Source organism: Coloeus monedula, assembly GCF_965178545.1.
Source record: "Coloeus monedula genome assembly, chromosome: 3".
Classification (NCBI taxonomy): Eukaryota; Metazoa; Chordata; class Aves; order Passeriformes; family Corvidae; genus Coloeus; species Coloeus monedula.
This window is the reverse complement of record NC_138783.1, coordinates 84280804-84299157: the sequence shown is the minus strand read 5'-3', so window position 1 is coordinate 84299157 and position 18354 is coordinate 84280804. Positions and strand designations below refer to the sequence as shown.

The 18354-nt window shown below is 39.5% G+C and overlaps 2 protein-coding genes across 3 annotated transcripts; one reads left to right on the top strand and one right to left on the bottom strand.

Moving 5' to 3' along the window:
- ABHD13 (abhydrolase domain containing 13) lies at positions 1-10344 on the bottom strand. 2 transcript variants are annotated; one of them, XM_082278147.1, is made up of 3 exons: positions 10264-10340; positions 8539-8574; positions 1-4497 (listed from the first exon to the last, which is right to left on the bottom strand). In XM_082278147.1, exon 3 carries the CDS (start codon positions 4460-4462, stop codon positions 3449-3451), a length of 1014 nt encoding a protein of 337 aa, XP_082134273.1. In that variant the 5' UTR covers positions 4463-4497; positions 8539-8574; positions 10264-10340; the 3' UTR covers positions 1-3448. The 2 variants fall into 2 exon arrangements, with proteins under 2 accessions (XP_082134273.1, XP_082134274.1); XM_082278148.1 differs by lacking the exon at positions 8539-8574 and having other exon boundaries at positions 10264-10344.
- A 71-nt stretch (positions 10345-10415) lies between these two features.
- On the top strand, positions 10416-14718 carry LIG4 (DNA ligase 4). The gene is made up of 2 exons (XM_082278747.1): positions 10416-10549; positions 11156-14718. Exon 2 carries the CDS (start codon positions 11170-11172, stop codon positions 13906-13908), a length of 2739 nt encoding a protein of 912 aa, XP_082134873.1. The 5' UTR covers positions 10416-10549; positions 11156-11169; the 3' UTR covers positions 13909-14718.
- The last annotated feature ends 3636 nt before the right edge of the window (positions 14719-18354 follow it).

Below are 18354 nucleotides of genomic sequence, written 5' to 3'. Positions count from 1 at the left end.
CACCCTCCCTCCCTTAAAGAACTGTATGCAGAGCAGTGGAATATTTGCATAAAAAATCACTTCCCTCCTATTTTCCTTCAGTGGATCTCATAACCAATGCAATGAAAAACAGCATGGATAACTATTCATTCACAAGTGTATGTGGCCAATCCATTAAGGGAGAAGTAAAACTGTGCAGATGTGGAAGGTAGAAGAAACCACCTAAGTGTAAAGGATGCATATATGACAATTGTGTCAACTCATACCCAGTACCTGCAAAATCAAAGTTTCATATTTATGTCCTGCAGACAATATAGTGAAAATATATGGCTTGATAATGAAAGTAATGTTTAGATACAGCCCACTTTGAAGAGTTTCAGATTGCCATAATCTAACACCACACATTTGACTTTGTCCTAGCAACTGTGTGCTCAAATAGGAATACTTCATTTGTATGCAAGTACCGCAGAATACTAGGGGTATTCTGGGGTTCAGAGTTTTGTTTTGATTGGTGGAAAGTGGGGTTAAATGCCATGTTACTTTAGAAATTGATGCTTTGTGAAACTCATGCCCAATGGTATTTAACGGCAAGATATGACAACTTCTGAAACAATTACTTTCTCTTCATTCTGTCTCCAACAATTAATCTATTCTTTTGGCTTTATCAACTGATTTTTAGAAAAGCAGTATTTGACTGCTAATTTTCCTTCTCTCCCTCCACCTCTATTCTAAAGCAATGTAAAGTAGATGAAACGACCTATGCAAGCAGCTCACATCTCACTGTAGAATACATCAGGGAAAAGCAATAGTATGTCTATCAACTCCTTTCTGCTATACAAACACTGCCTCATCTCCCAACCCCCAGCCAAACTTCTCCAACATACCTTGCGCATGTGCCCCCCTCACCAAAGGAAAAAAAAAAAAAAAAATACCACCACTGTAAGCCTGAAAAGATAGTTTTGGTTTCACTCAGATTCAAAAGTATGCTCTATGTTTTTATGTCTATAGATCCACAACAATGTATAGTTTTTTCAATCAACTCTAAGAAAACCTTAATAATAGGATCACAAAAGATACTTACCAGAGAAAGAAGCAACTTCTGGTATGTATATGTTTATTTAAAAATTTAAAATTAAAAAAAAAAAAAAAAAGACATGTATGAAAAGATGTATCATCCTATCTACAAACTGCTGACAACTATTACCCATGTGTATGTAAGGACTATAATTCCATTAGGAGGCATAATCATTAAGGCACCAGTTCAGGAAAGCAGTTTTATTCAACCAGAAAACTTAAGCACAAGCTTAAAATATGACTGTCCCTCAGGAAACAGATTTTAAGTGTGTGCTGAGATGCTTTTCTGAATCAGGACAACATGGCAGAAAAGTTTATTTAAAATTTTGAATCCAAAGGGCAACTTTACAGATTGTGTGGATGATTTTCCAATTTGTTCTTTCCATTAAAAAAAAAAAATATTTAGAAGAGGCAAACTCAGCTGCACCGGATGAGAAATTAAACCTGCAGAAGAGATTTGAACAGCTCCCAAATGCCATTAGAGACTGAGCTAACAGCACATCTTTGATCACAGAGTCATCAAGGCTGGAAGAGACCTTCAAGGTCATCTAGTATAATCATCAACCTAACACCACCATAATCACCCCTAAGCCAAATCCCCAAGTGCCACATCCAGATGTCTCTTGAACGATTCCAGAGATGGTGATCCCACGACCTCCCTGAGCAACTTAGTCCAATGCCTAACCACTCCTTCAGTGAAGTTTGTTTTATAATATCTAATTTGAACCTTCCTTGATGCAAGACCATTTCCTCTCATCCTTGCACTTGAAACATGGCAGAAGAGGCCAACCCTCACTTTGCTACAGCCTCCTTTCAAGTGGTTGTAGAGAGTGATAAGGTCTCCCCTGAGCCACCTTTTCTTCAGACTAAACACCACCAGATCCCTCAGCTGCTCCTCACAGGACTTGTGCTCCAGACCCTTCCCAGCTCCACTGCCCATCTCTGGCCTCGCTCCAGCACCCCAATATCTTTCTTGTAGTGAGGGGTCCAGAACTGAGCACAGGATTTGAGATGTGGCCTCACCAGTACCACATCTAGGGGGACAACCACTGCCCTGGTCCTGCTGGCGACACTATTGCAGATACAGGCCAAAATGCCATTGGCCTTCTTGGCCACTTGGACATACTGCAGGCTTACATCCAGCTGGCTGTTGACCAGCACCTCCAAGTCTCTTTTCTGCTGACCAGCTCTCAAGCCACTCTTCCCCCAGCCTGTAGCACTGCATGGGGTTGTTGTGACCCAAGCGCAGGACCCGGCCTTGGGCCTTGCTGAACCTCGTGCAGCTGGCCTTGGCTCATTGCTCCAGTTCAGTCAGTATCTGCAGAGCCTTCCTACCCTCAAGGATATGGCCACCTAGGGCTTCTGCTCATTTTCATTATCCTTACTGTAACAACTGTACACATTAATCTCTACTCATGTGATCACTAGTAATTATTTGAATTTGTTTCTTTAGGAGGTATAAATAAAGGGCACAAACATTTAACTACACCAGTAGAAGTCTGAACACAAAAACCTACTTTTACCTTGTATGACCGCTCATTTTGCCTTGAGAAACACCACCTCAAATGCACAAGCAGACTAATAATAACAAATAGTTTGCCTGTACATTACTGAGGAGAGCCTGAGGCAGAAAGGAGCTTAGATTGCACTGATCTCTTTTTGAAAGTTACTTCTATTTTCTATGGAAAAATTGCCTGGGTAAAATCCTGAAGTCACGATGTTAGGCACATACAACCTTCTGTGCACTATTATAATAAAAACAGTAAATGAAAACAAGGCAAGTATCTTTTCATCTTCAGCTGCAGTTTGACATACGTAATTTTGCATAACCATAAAAACCAGTAATAACCCAGGATAGTATACCTGCAAGTATACTCTATAATTTATGTTATATTATTTAGCACATTAAAGATTTCCCACTTTGCATAATATAAAATTTCAAGAAATAAAACATTAATCTCATGCATGGCACACTTTAAATAAACTCTAAGAGAAGCAACAAATCATTGTGCTAACCATGGCTGTCCAAAAAGCTCACACATACAGCAGTGAATACTGAAGAGCCTCCCGTTGTTCTAAATACATTCTGTACTACTTTTGTAGCAAGTTTCTTTAATAGCATCTGTTGTACATATCAAACAAATGGAATATATGGACAGAGATACCAAAAAAGTATGAGAAAGACATAAAATGGTTCATTTACAATGCTGCAAATGTAAAAGTTATCTGGAACACCTTAATAAAATATCAGACCTTTCCAAGTTTAATTTCACTCTTTAGGCAAGTACAGACATGACATACATTTAAAAACAGACATTCTTTTACCACTTATCACAAATCAAGGTACAGTGCAGGTACTTGCCCTGCCCTACTCCACCCCAAAGAAGAATATCAACTATATTATTGTTACGTTAGATGATGTTTTCGCCATTTCTTCAGGGGAGTGACTCTTTATTACTTCTTTGATGAACTGTTCAAGTGCAGTGAAATAACCCTGGCACTGCCAAGTGTCATTGTGAGTTCCATCAGGAAATATCGCCAATCTCTTAGTCCGAGCTGGGGATAATTCATAAAGTTGCTTCATCATAACTGGTGGAATTAACTGGTCAGACAACCCAGAGATGAAGAGAGAAGGCATTCTGCACTGAGAGATTTTTCTGTAGGATAGAAATTTATTTTTGTAGCACCATAACGGAAGATACCTCATCGGAAAGAAAGAGAACAAAGTGCTGGCCATGTATGGGATGCTAAGAAAGGTGTTCTCCACCACAATGGCAGAAATCCTATGGGAGTTTTCAGAAGCTAAGTGAATAGCTACTGCTCCCCCCAAGGAACGGCCAAAAAGAAAAATTTTTGTTTTATCAAGATCAGACCGAGTCATCACATAGTCTAAGACAGCCTCAGAATCTAAGTACAAGCCTTCTTCGCTTGCTTCTCCTTCGCTTTTTCCATACCCTCTATAATCGACCAGAATTAAGTTTACTTTCAGGTTTACCAGCATTAACAAAGCATTTGGCAACCTGTGGCCAATGTTGCCTGCATTCCCGTGAAAGTAAATGATGGTTGGAGAATACGCTGCATTGTCCCCAGTGTATCTCAGCAGAATAAGATTGAGAAGAACTCCATCTTTGGTTTTGATGAAGATGTTTTCATGTGGTATACCAGTAGGCATCGGAACATAAAGGCGTGATGAAGAGGGCTGTTCAGGGAAGTAAAGCAGAACATCCTGGAATTTATATAATATACCCGCTATTGATACAAATATTAATATGAGTAGTATAATGCCTCCGTACAAGTGAAAAGTCACTATCAAGGGCAAAAGACAAATACGGCAGAGACTCCAAGACCAGGAAGCCAAAGCTAGTAGCCATCTTTTAACAAAGGTCCAAAGCATCCATGATTTTTCCATTGTAGAAGTCACTGATCTTTTACTCCAAGTAAATCCTGCAAAAGAACCCAAATGTATAGATATAAATATAGGGAAAAGAAAAAGAAAGCAATTTAAGCATTTGTACTTGGAGGAGATTAATGGCAAGTCAATGTATTGGAGCATTAACATAAAATTTGGTGGCAAACTCCCTTTGAACTTTTGGAAACCATTTGACTGTGTAAAACAAGCAGAAAAGCAATCATAAGGGAAAGGCTTTAGAACTCTTCAAAATCCCACTTACAGTGTTTCTGATGGCAAAGTCCATTAACAGCACTAAAAGATTGGTTGACTGAGACCACAGTAACTTCTGCTTTCCCTCAGACTTTCCTTCTAGCCAAGAGAACAACCATACAGATTGTACTACTAGTTTGTCAAAGCTGCTCATGTAAGTAACTCTAGAAGTCAGAGAACACAAACAAAAATAGCCTTTATTTCTAAGTTGCTAAGTAGCACACAGTAAGCCTGTGCACGTCACTCTGCAGCCACTGGAGGCTCACCACACATCCCAGCACTGCTATGGGTTAGTGGCTGTCTTTCAGCATCTCAATCAACTGTGGTTACAGAGCAACACCTGAACTGCTTAGAAGAGAGAGACTCCTCTATTCTGTATACCTCTATACCACATTGTAGTTACATTTGTGACAGATTTTTTTGCTATATTTTGATTGCTTCTGATTTATAACAATCATTTTCTATTATCAGATCAGTAATCCGCATTAAGTCCTTAGCAGGATGGAAGATTTTATCATCATGCTAGACCACTGAAAACAGTCAGCTAACTACATTATTCTCTGGTCATTGAAAAGCACTGTTGAAAATACCAAACATGAAAACAGATTCATGACAAAAACATACAGCATAAAATGAGGAGAGTGATGTTAATGACAACAGATTAAACCTTCTTTCCAACCAAAAGAGATAGTTATGTCTCCCAGCATCCATACAGGATCTCACAGTATTCACTCCTGGTTCATATTCATATGTAAACAAACAAAAACTGCCAAACCTACACAAAAACTACAGTAAAAGACACAAAGTTATAATCTCCTAAAATGATATAGCACAGCAATAATCTGAAATCAAACTCCAAAGGAGTTTGACATGCAGAGATGCATCCAAGCATTTTACACCAACCATAATGGTAGGCTCGAGTGACAGAAGGTGAGCTCTGCAGCTACAGCCTTTGCATTCCACGGATATGAGCACCCAATCTGACCAGGAAAAACTGCCATCTCTAACTATTTTATGCAAAAATTAGAAATAAATCAGAAATAAAAATAACTCTGTCACATCTTAAGATTCATGTATTAACTAAAACCAATGTGATATTAAGCTTTTATATAGTGTATCTATTTCAAATACATAAAACTGGTGAAATGTAGTCTAAAAGAGCAGTTATCCCAACTTTGTTGTCTTATATTATTTACAAGGTCATGTTTACTATCCACATCCAAGTATGCACAAATATTGTCTATATGAAAATATAATTCTTGTGATCTGTTCCCCTTAAAAAGAATTCACAATAATTAGGAGACATATAAAGTAGCTACTTCAATTTCTAAGAGAACTTCCTAAAGAAGTTAACAAACATTTCCTGCATTACATTTCAAGACTATAAGAACATTGATAAAGAGACAGTAAAACCATTCTCCTTACCAATGCTATTAAACACTTTGCTGACTTTCTTACAAAATGAAAGGAACTCTAAAAATGCTTTCTCAGAAAGATATTCACAAGAGTAAGAGACCCACTGTTAAACAAAACTACTAAGAGACAAAGAAGTAATAAAAATCTCACTTGAAGTGATTAAGTTTTGCAATGGCTACCCCACATACACTAAGGATTATTATTTGGAGACTGATACCCAGAGCTGATTTTATAAGCCATGTTGGTTTCATGAGACGTGCACCACTCCCATTTTTATTTCAGCAGGCTAGTATTATCAAAATGCTATACTACTGAGATACTACTGCTGTGTGATTACTTCTTTTATATATATATATAAATATATATAGGTGTATATGTATATATATATATAGGTATATATAAATACTTTGCTACTGGAGTTGCAAAACCAGTACACCCTACAACTAAAGTTTAACATACAGCAAGTAGTTAGCAGGAAGGGCAAACTACACAGCCACAAATGTATCACACTCACTATATATTTAAATAAAGCTGACTACTCGGTAGTACCGAACAATTACATTACTATTTACTAAAGTTTTTTTCCCAGCTATGTGAAACTTCACTAGTTCAATCATTTCCAGGCCTTCACATCCTACTGCAAGACTTATTAGCTAGAGAACTAAGATAAAATTTCTCCTAGGTTCTTCCCCACCTTCCAGTACCAATTAAAAGACCACTAGAGCAGAAAAAGATGGTTTCTCAAACAAGTACACAGGCTTAGAAGAGGCTCAAAACCAAATCAATACAAGCTCATTCTCAATAAAGCTACAATCCACACTTTCCTGGGAACTCAAAGCAACAGACCTTCCAAACACTATCTGGGACAGTAGAAAATGATACAAACAGAACAAAATTTCCACTTGAAGGACAGAAATAAAAAGGGTAAGCTAATATAGTAATATTCAGTGAGCAGTAAGGTCAGCACTTTCTGAATTCTGAGATTTGAGACTGTTCAACATACTGCAAGACAACACACACACACAGAGAATTCTCTTCTTGGTCTTTATTTCCCACTCCTGGTAGGCTGGATGGGAAATTACAAACCTTTCAAGCAGTTTACAATGTAACATCTTATGCTGGAAATATTCTGTCTTGAATTGTGTAGAGCATGTGTTGTATTTCTCTTGTATCTCTAATTTTGTGACTAATAGGGGACCAGAAAAATCTGGAAAAGGCATGAGAGTGGGAGAACAGTGTATTTAGACTTTGATGTCTGACGTGGTCAACTTGAGAAACAGAGCAGACCCACCACCTTGACAAACCTGATCCTCTCTCTAGACAAGACTGCTTCTGTTCCTAGACTACAAGTACCAGTCATGGACTTGCCCCATAACTGTCTGATGTTCCAGTTATAGCAAGAAGCATTCACCCCTTTAAGTTCTTGGAGGGCATTCTTGCTTCAATTAAAAAAATAATAATTTTTGGAAGAAATAATGTATTAGAACACTACTGTATTTCAAGTAATTGTTGCAACTTTGAAAGCAACAAGATTTTGCTGTAACAAGGAGTCACATCCCATTTTACAGCATTCACTGTATTTCATAATCACTGATTATTTAAACTAAGTTAAAGGCTAGGTAAATAAGCATAAGGACACTTTGAAAAAAAAATTTTCCCCTTGTCCCTCTGGTAATGTGCATTAAAAAGGCTAACCTTTCAGAATCCTGATACTTCCCACAAGTATTTATTTGGTGATGCTCATAAGCTTAAACGACCAGCAGAAGACAGTACTGAAATACAAAGCTTCACTGTGAAAACCATTGCCACGTAGGAACAGCAATGCAGCCCAACTCAACGTTAAGACCTAATGAAAGTAAGACTGAGCCAGATTGCTGTTGTACCTGTGGCTTAAACTGCCTCAGAACTGTACTGTCTCTCAAAACAGAAAGGAAATTTGGAAGCTGTGAGTTTCAGCTTTGTGTTGGGATATACATGTATGTTGATATAAACACATTTCTCTATTGATGCATCTCCACCGCTGAATCCAAAGCCTAGGAACTACTACAGACCTCTGTGTTCTACCAGATGAGCTACATGTCCCAAAATTAGGTAATTACTGAAAATACAAATCACTCACAACAATAAAAAGTTTGAGAAAAAATAAACTCTTTATGATTAAGGCGTTTTAACAATATTCTGCTTTGCCCTAGTACTATTTTTTAAATGGTTAATGCCATTGTTGGCAAAAAAAAAACCCACAAAAATTCAAGTGTAATTAAAGTACTGGGGAACAATTATTGTTCATTTTGAATGGCAGCTGAAATTACTCCTGTATCTGCCACAGGTTCTGTTGTTTTGTCTTTGTCTACATTTTTAATATTAAAAAGTACCATTTTCATACACTAATCATATCATAAAACATTTACCTTTAGATGTGATGATTTCCCAGGCTTCATCTCTGCCTGAAAAACAATTCCATTTATGAATTTTGAGTAATATTGTTTTGAATTACACATGTAATTTACTGTTTATTTTGTTACTTGAAAGAAAATTAAAAGTGATAAGAGCCAAAGCCCCTAGAAGTTACAACTGCTTCACTAATGAAACTGTGCATCTCATGCTCCTCCTATCAAGCTGAATGCTTATTTGAAACATTTGATGAACTTCAAAACATCTTATAATGAAGTCCAAGAATCACAATGAAATGTCCTGGACTATATACACAATACACAGTATATAACAATACTGTAATATTATAATAATATACATACCTAGCTATAATGATCTTAATAATAATATAGCATATATACATAGTGCATAAAAACAAACATGACACTGTCTCCTTAAAACTAACTTCTAGTGCATAAACAGCTTTAAAGTTAGTGCTAAGAAGCACAATCAGGTGTTTAATGGCTGCTTCCTCATTAAAGAGCTTTAAAAAAAAAAGTCTTAGCACTCACTGCAATCCTTTGGATTTCAAAACAAACAGACAAAATCAATTATTTCTCTGTGTTCTTAAGAAATACCTAATGACATCTGTTTGTCTCCACTTCCTTTTCCTAGACTCTACCTCCTTTCAGATACAGAGAAGATTTGCACAAGTGTTATATTTACTCATATTTATTCAGAAGACATCTGTAAGTAGAAATATTAGGTCCTCAACTGGAAAAAAGTTAGTTTCAGAGGGGGGAAATGATCCAGAAGAAGACCTACAAGCTTAGTAAGGACAAGAAAAATACTTTTCTTAGTACTAAAATCCTACAGAGACACTCATTAGGAAAAAAAAAAAGAGAAAAGCAACAGCAAAGTAGCGACTCCTAACAAAGGAAAAAAGTACAGTAAGAATAACTTCAGTGTCACACATTTAACGGCTCTGGCTTTAAAAATCAACGAGTCGCTTGTCCTACTTATTTCAAACAGCCAACATCTACAGCTCTCTATCAAGTTGCATATATTCACAACTGAAAATGCTTTCCCCTGAACTCGCGTGATACTTTTCCCAACTGACAAATGTTACAAGTATCATCATAATTCAATGTCTTGAATTACGATGTTACCGGGTAAAAAAAAACCCCAAGCAACAACAAACCAAGGTTGGCCATATTAGAACCTTCGCTTTCTAGGGACCATAGGCTCCTAAAACATAGTAATTTTCAAGCTTGCTAAATTATTTCCTTTTTGACTTAAGAGAAACACCCAGTTCAGCCTTTTCAAAACAATCACTCGGCCCATTAAGAACACTACAGTTACCACTAGCCCCACCTTCTACAAGCACCCATTTGCAGGAATTGTTCCATATGGCAGTAGAGACAAACGAAACACAGGAGCAAGACCTTGCTGCCAAGAAGCTAAAGATCTCCCGGGGCTTCGCAGAAAGGCGCCTGCAGGAACTTTTATCGGCGCTGTCAAGGGAGCAGCTCCTCGGCAGCCACGTCCCGCTGTGCAGGCACAGGAGCCACACTCCGCCTGGGACAGCGTCTCGCCTGCCGCCGTTCCGGGGAAGAGCGGCGTTTAGTCTCGGCGAGACCCCAAACCCGGCGGCCGCCCCCGCCCCCGCTCCCGCTCCCGCTCGCCCCGGCGCGGCCTCACGGGCCAGGGACCGCCCCTCCCGTGCCGCCACCGCGACGGGCCCGAGGCGCCGCCAGACCCACCCGCCGCATCCTCCCGGGCGGCCGCCGCCGGTGCCTCGGGCCAGCGCAGACCCCGACGCGCAACTTCAACCACCGCTCCTTCCTCCCGAGGCAGGAAGTCACCGCAGCCGCGGTTCCGCTTCCAGGGCACAGCCCGGCCGTTCTCCCTTCTCTCCCCGCCTTTCCCCGCCCCGGGCTCCGCCACCGTTCCCCGCCCCGGCCCGGGGGAGGAGCGCTGACCGCAGCGTCAGCAGGCCGGTCCGCCTGTTCCGGGGTGGGGGGCGGCCGGTGTTACCCCGCTCCGCAGGTAGCCGTGGTCCCCGTGAGTCTCCCCTGGCGTGGCCGTTCCTCCATCGTCCCGGCTGTCTGGTCCCGTGCGAAGCGGGAGGTGCCCCGCGGGCGGTGTCCGCTCCCCCCGCGCTGCGGCCACGGCAGCGCCGTGTGGGGGATGCGGGGTGCGCGGGTGCGGTCCCTCTCCGCGGGACGAGCACGGGAGCGGCGTCCGGCCCCGATGGACACCGCTCCCCCCGCCGGCACGGAGCAGCCGGGCGACAGGGGCCGAGGCGGGTGGTGTCGGGAGCAGGCTGCGTTCTCGGGGAAGGCGGAGGAGGGAATCGGTGTTTGAGCAGTGAAAGGTCCCGCCTGGGCAGCAGCGGGAGAGGAGCGCGGTGCCTTCTCCTGCTGTGCAGACCTCTGTCTAGGTGATGCCGGTGTTTCAGTGTCTCAGCCTCGCTGCTGAGTCTGATCTTTAACTGAGAGCAGCGGAACCAGCTGGTGACCTTTAAGGTAGTGGTTAGATTTTAGTTAGAAAAATGAGTAAAACAGTAAATCCTAGTAAGAGATGGGGGTTTTTTTAGACAGAATAACGTGGTGGCGTTTTGTTTATAATTATGCAATTTTGTTTTGTTCCCAGTGAAAAACAGACTGATGGCTTCTGCACCTGTTTCGCAGCCTCCTCCCAAAAAAACAGTGGCCTCTCACGTGCCTTTTGCCGATCTGTGTTCTACATTGGAGCGAATACAGAAGTGTAAATCTCGTCCAGAGAAAACCAAGTATTTCAAGGATTTTCTGGATTCCTGGAGGAAATTCCATGATGCACTTCATAAAAAAGAGAAAGATGTCACAGATTCCTTTTACCCAGCTATGCGACTTATTCTCCCACAGTTGGAAAGAGAAAGGATGGCATATGGAATTAAAGAAACTATGCTTGCGAAACTCTATATTGAACTGCTTCATTTACCAAAAGATGGAAAGGATGCTGCAAAGCTTTTAAATTACAGAACACCTACAGGCTCACGTGGAGATGCTGGAGATTTTGCAATGATCGCATACTTTGTGCTGAAACCTAGGAGCCCAAAACAAGGCAGACTGACAATAGAACAAGTAAATGAACACTTAGATGCAATAGCTAATAATAATGCTGCTAAAAACAAGGGTCAGTTAAAGAAAAGTCTTCTTCAGTTAATTACCCAGAGCACAGCACTGGAACAAAAATGGCTTATCCGAATGATTATAAAGGATCTAAGGCTTGGTGTTAGTCAACAAACTATATTTTCTATCTTCCATCCTGATGCTGCTGAATTGCACAATGTTACTACTGATTTGGAAAAAGTTTGCAGACAACTGCATGATCCGTCTGTCTCACTTAGTGATGTTTCTATCACGTTGTTTTCTGCCTTTAAACCAATGCTTGCTGCTATTGCAGATGTCCAGCAAATTGAGAAACAAATGAGTAACCAGACATTCTACATAGAAACTAAGCTGGATGGTGAACGTATGCAGATGCACAAAGATGGGGATGTGTACAAGTATTTTTCCCGAAATGGGTTTGACTATACTCAGCAGTTTGGTGCTTCACCCCTTGAAGGTTCATTAACGCCATTTATTCATAATGTATTTAAGAGCAATATAAAAAATTGCATTCTTGATGGTGAAATGATGGCTTACAATCCTGAGACACAAAATTTTATGCAAAAAGGAAACAAATTCGACATCAAAAGAATGGTGGAGGACTCTGATCTGCAGACCTGCTTCTGTGTATTTGATGTATTGATGGTTAATGATCAGAAGTTGGGGCATGAAGTACTAAGCAAAAGATATGAAATATTAAGTAGTGTATTTACTCCAGTAAAGGGCAGGATACATGTTGTCCATAAGAGAAGTGCCAGAACAAGAAAAGAAGTAATTGATGCTTTAAATGAAGCAATAGATAACAGAGAGGAAGGGATTATGGTAAAAGATCCCATGTCTGTATACAAGCCTGACAAACGTGGGGAAGGCTGGTTAAAAATCAAGCCAGAATATGTCAATGGACTGATGGATGAACTGGACCTTTTAATTGTTGGTGGTTACTGGGGGAAGGGGTCTCGTGGTGGAATGATGTCTCATTTTCTATGCGCTATTGCCGAGACGCCTCCTCCAAATGAAAAACCGACCATTTTCCACTCCATTTGTCGTGTTGGCTCTGGCTGTACTATGAAAGAGTTGTATGATCTGGGCTTGAAACTGGCTAAATACTGGAAGCCCTACCATAGGAAGGACCCCCCTGGTAACATTTTGTGTGGAACTGAAAAACCTGAAATGTACATTGAACCTTGCAACTCTGTCATAGTTCAGATCAAGGCAGCTGAGATTGTTGACAGTGATATGTACAAAACTGACTGTACTTTGAGATTCCCCCGAATTGAGAAGATAAGGGAAGACAAAGAATGGTATGAGTGCATGACTTCAGACATGTTAGAAGACCTCAGAAGCAAAGCACAAGGAAAGCTGGCATCTAAGCACCTTCATATAGATGAGTATGATGAGCCACATGAGAAAAAAAGGAAAACTGTTTCAAAGGTGAGGAAGATAATTGGCATAGCTGAGCAATTTAAAGCTCCTGATCTTTCTAGTGTAAGCAAGGTTTCAAATGTATTTGAAGATGTCGAGTTTTGTGTTATGACAGGAACGGGAAAATACTCAAAGTCTGAGCTGGAAAGCAGAATAGCCCAATGTGGTGGCAGTGTGGTGCAGAACCCAGGGCCGGAGACTTACTGTGTCATTGCGGGAGCTGAGAATGTCAGAGTGAAAAACATCATTGCTTCCAACAAATATGATGTGGTGAGGGCAGAGTGGCTCCTTCAGTGTTTTCAAACCAAAATGCTGGTGCCTTGGCAACCAGCCTTTATGATTCACATGTCTCCTGACACAAAAGAACATTTTGCTCGTGAGTATGATTGTTATGGAGACAGTTACACAGCAAACACAGATGTTGCACAGCTCAAGGAAGTGTTCTCAAGAATGAAAGACAGTAAGGCAATGCCTCTGCACTTGATTGCAGAGCTAGAAGAACGTTACTGGCAGAACAGTTGTCAGCTCGGTATATTCAGAGGAAGCACTGTTTATGTGGACTGTTACGCTGTTGTTAATGAGCCCAAAAGCAAAATCCCTGGAAATACACTATCAATTAGAGCTTTGGAGCTCCGTTTTTATGGTGCAAAAGTAGTTTCTCAGCTCAAAGAGGGTGTCTCCCATGTTGTTGTAGGAGAAGATCATTCACGGGTAGAAGAGATGAAAGCACTCAGGAGAACATTTCGGAAAAAATTTAAAATTGTATCTGAGCTGTGGGTAACACACTCAGTGGAGGGAGGAGTCGCAAAGAATGAAAGTCAGTACTTGGTTTAAAGCAGCTTTTAAGATTGGAGCAAAGGCATGATTGGACTGGTATTTTGTGAGGTTATCCTAAATTTTTCATGTGTTTTCATGTCTGTTTAAAGCTGGCTCTGGCTAAAGAATAACACTGAATTGCTGAAATCAGAGGAAGGCTTTTAATTTTATTGTTGCGGAAGCAAGAGGATGCTAAGCTATGTTGAAGGGGAAAAAAGCCACCACAAGATAAATAATTTAAGCCTTTTAATCCACAAACAGGTCTGAGGAGAGATCTAAAATTTTAAACAAATAAAATATGTTTGAAACTGGCTAGTATTTTCTAGCTTTAATAATGCTTACCTCCATTGTTCAAAGTGGAGACATTAATTTATTATTTTATGGAGATTCTGCTATTTATCTATTGTTTAATTATCAATTTGCCATCACATTCATGTTTTTGTAGACTTGTTTTGTATGTATCCCTTATGCTAGAGAATTCAGTAATTTATAAACTTAATCTGTACTATTTTAATTTGCTTACATTGGTTTTAGCATTGAGCACCACAGCCTCAGAAGCACTTTGATTTTAGGATACTGTGTAGATTCCACGTTTCTTTGTGTAAATAGCCTTTGTACAATAGAACCTAAACTTTTCATTGAGGTGATAATGAATTAATAATGATCTATATGTGTATGAAATCCAAATCAATTACTTAAAAATTTTAATAACCTCCTGTGCTCATTACAGTTTAACTGTGAGGTGTGACAGGACTAGGCTTTTACAGGTAACCATCAGTTTATCTTTTAAAAATGCTTCTTTGTCTATTGTAGGATTAATTTCCAAATATCCAGCTCAATGTATATTTTTCCAATTACTAAATAAAATCTATTTTTAAAGACTGCCTGGTATTTGTTTTTAGTTAGCAGTAACTTCTGAAAAGCACAAAACTTAGTTTCTTGTTTTACTGTTAGATAATTCATGCATTAACTTTGAGGGGAGAAAAGTTGAGGCCTCGTTTCTTGTTATGTCAACATTGGAATCAAACAGAAGTGAAGTTGGGCAGATCACACGGAGTCGGTTTTTAGCTGAGCCCTTTCTTCAGCGCTTTTCGTGGTCATGTTCATACAAAAGTTCCTGTAAAAAGAATTGGGAAATGTTATATGAAATGTTAATTGGGAGGACTGTATTGATACCTCTTAGTGTATTAGCAGCTCCTTTATTATTTAAGGTGTAGTCATTAGGTAAAATGTAATAGCCACTGTCCACGTATTTCCTGTCACCAGGTCTGCTTTGCTCTTTTTCTTGGGTGCAGCTTGTGTGGTGGGACTGTGCTTTTTGTTGGTGAGGATACTGCCTTGTGCCTGTCTTACTGTTTCCTCAGCATGCTTTCCCTCGTGGAGCAGCCCAGTTGCATTCCTTGACACAGCCGGGATTTGAATGAATGAAGGAAAGCCTCACTTCTCTCTGTTATGGCAATCCTCACCTTTCTTTTGTCTCCCTGATATTCATCTGGTATTTAGTTTGGATGTGAACTCCTTTACAGAACCAAATTTAAAAATTGTGGAAAGCTTGTCACCTTTTTACTGTAGTACATCTGTTTGGTGAAACACTTAAAAACTATATGGTTCCTGTTGCTCAGTTTCCAGTTACTCTTTTCTGAAAGAGTACATCTGTATGTTTCAAGAGTCTCTATTAATATCCTTGACAAGCAGAAGGCCCACTTACTCAGGTGAAATCAGTCAAAATCTCTCAGCTGTAGTAAATGACAGGTAAGATGTACTGTTCTCTTAATGGCATCTCAATGATCTGGTGAGAGATTTTAAAAAGCTCTGTAGTTTGCTTATGAGGTTTTTATAATACTTGGTGTCACTCTTTCTGTTAAAATACAATCAAAAGCGATTTAATCTTTCCAGTCTGTATGTAATTGCAGTTTGAATTCTTTCAAAAGAGGTGCATGAAGTTATTAAATGTCATGAGAAGGATTAAAAAATGTTCATTCGAAGGTGACTAGGGAAATGCCTTTTAATGTAGTTCAACTGAGCATAAAGCATTTCCAGCTGGTAACAGCTGTTGTACCACTAAACAGTAGATGGGCCTATAAAATTTTATGGTACTATTTTTTGCTGTGAGCTTGGCTTATTGCACAAACCTAGCAGTGAAGGTGGAGCTTGTAGGTATAATTAAAATGTTTCTCCATGTTGCTTTCTAGAAGCAAGGAAATTAAAAGGCATCAACCTCAAAATTATTTTATTTTAGAAAAAATATATTTAGCATTATTTTTGGATGTTTTTAACAGATATAGCTTTTCTTTCTTTGCAATTTTGCAGAAAATTATTTTGAGAGAACATATAAGGGATAATTTAAGTTCAAACTGCAAGCTTAATGTTCACAGCATATGTGGTTGTATTTGAAAACTGATGTAATAAGAATGTTTCAACATGTATAAATATCACTAGATTAGTGACAAAATATATTTAAATGTATTCTTTTGTTAATGTTACAGGTAGAGCACCTATGTAAAGCTATGAAACCACAGTTCATTTTTCTCCCTGTGATACATAAAGTAATGTATGTTTTTGAGGACTAAAGTTGCCAGAAATAAGATACCAGGGGAAAAACAAGGATTATTGCACAGAAAATGAGTGGGTATGGTGTGAGGGGTTGTGTATTCCATTCTCTCATCCTTAGTCTTTCCCAGAATAGGATGAATTTACACAGTCTGGTTCTGTATAGAGTTGTACTAGTTAGAATAAGTTAATCAGTATTACTATAGCTTTTTATGAAGTTCAAATTAGCCTTTTGAAATAGACTCAGGTAGAAGGTTTTTTTGGTTTTTTTTTTCATTTTTTGTAGAAGTCTTTGTTCTAATTTAAATTTTTATAATTTGTCTTGCATGTTGTGTTTTGTTATAGTAGAAGACCAGCTTGATGGAGAAAGGTAGAACACTAGATGATGTTTTTCTCAGCTTTAGGAAGCCTTCTGACACTGTCCTGTAATGTTTTCATAGATAGCTAATGAAGTATGGGCTAGGTGAATGGACAAGGAAGTGGACTGAAAGCTGGTTGAAATGCCAGGCTTAAAGAGTTGTCATCAGCAGCCGAGGTACAAGACAAGACAAAATGAAACAGGAACTTCTGCTTAAAGCTAGGAAAATTCTTACTGTGGGGGTGATGGAACACAGGAACAGGTTGCTCAGAGGGGTTGTGGAATCTCCATCCTTGGTGACATTCAATATGCATTCAGATACAACTTGCTCTACCTGACCCTTTAACTGGACAGTGTTTGACTAGATGATCTTGACAGATGCCATCCAGCCTCAGTTGCCCTGTGAATCAGGTCCGAACTGAATTTCCCATTCTGATTTTAGGTGTCTTGTGAATGCTCAAAGTGTCAAGTAGTAACATATACATTGCAAATTTAATGGACTTATTATTTGCAGGGCAAGAGATACCAGTATAGCTAACTCTCTTTATCAGCATGACTTTTAAAGCTAAGCATTAAACTGGAGTAAAAAACAAAGCAAACCAAGAAAACCCAAAGCATAAACCAAATTGAATTACAATGAACATGAACATCAAGGTTGTTCAAAGTCTCCTGTGCAGTGGAAAGAATTCCCTTAAGTGGTGTGTATAAATGTTTAAATACTAGCCATATCTGAGAGAACAAAAAGCTGGTTTCCAATTTGAGGTGATACATAACTGTACCAATTGTGAAAGTGAAAACAGACTTCAGTAATTTAACTACTTTCATCTGACTGCCCAGTCATGGTTTGGGGAGTGCTAAAGTAACATCTTCTTTCTTGTCATGGTAGACTTTACAAACATAAACACTATGGATCCCAGGAGGAGGTAGGATTTCTCCACGTTTTTGCGCATGGAAGCGTCCTCCTGCAGCTAATATGCTACAGCCTCAGCAAACTCTGCTACAGCAGCAACAGCAGCAACTAGAGGCAACATGTTCTCTGAAATCCATGTTTTCAGCCTGCACATCTCACACCTGCAGTTAATGCAGTAACTGTCTGGCCAAAGGCAGTTGGATAGGGGTTCCTGTCAGTGCATAGCTACGTGTATTCAAGTAAAAGACAGCAATAGATGTGTAACACAGCTAGTCTCAGCTTAGGTTTTGTGGTTGCTTTTTTCTTTCTAAGTCTCCCACAGCTTCTCTCTTGAGTTGGCCTCTTTTGACTGGTGTATTACAGATTTTGTATGTCAAACCGGTGTGCTGCCAAAGTGGAATGATTTTATACATACAATTTAAAGCTAGATTGCATACCTCTCTGTTATGCTTCAGTCTGCCCTGTAAACATGTTCACATATAATTACGCCAAACAGTTACATCCATCTTGGATTTGGGGGTTTTGTTGGGTTGTTTTTGTTTTGGTGGTTTTGTTTGTTAGGTTTTTTTTTTTAATTTTTATTTTACTTAAAATCTCTGAGTGCTATTAGAGTAATAAAAAATTAAAGACTATTCAAGGTAAAAGT

What these genes read in the sequence shown, in the direction of transcription:
- ABHD13 (XM_082278148.1), bottom strand. Translation starts at nt 4,462, where the DNA reads ATGGAAAAATCATGGATGCTTTGGACCTTTGTTAAAAGATGGCTACTA.
- LIG4 (XM_082278747.1), top strand. Translation starts at nt 11,170, where the DNA reads ATGGCTTCTGCACCTGTTTCGCAGCCTCCTCCCAAAAAAACAGTGGCC.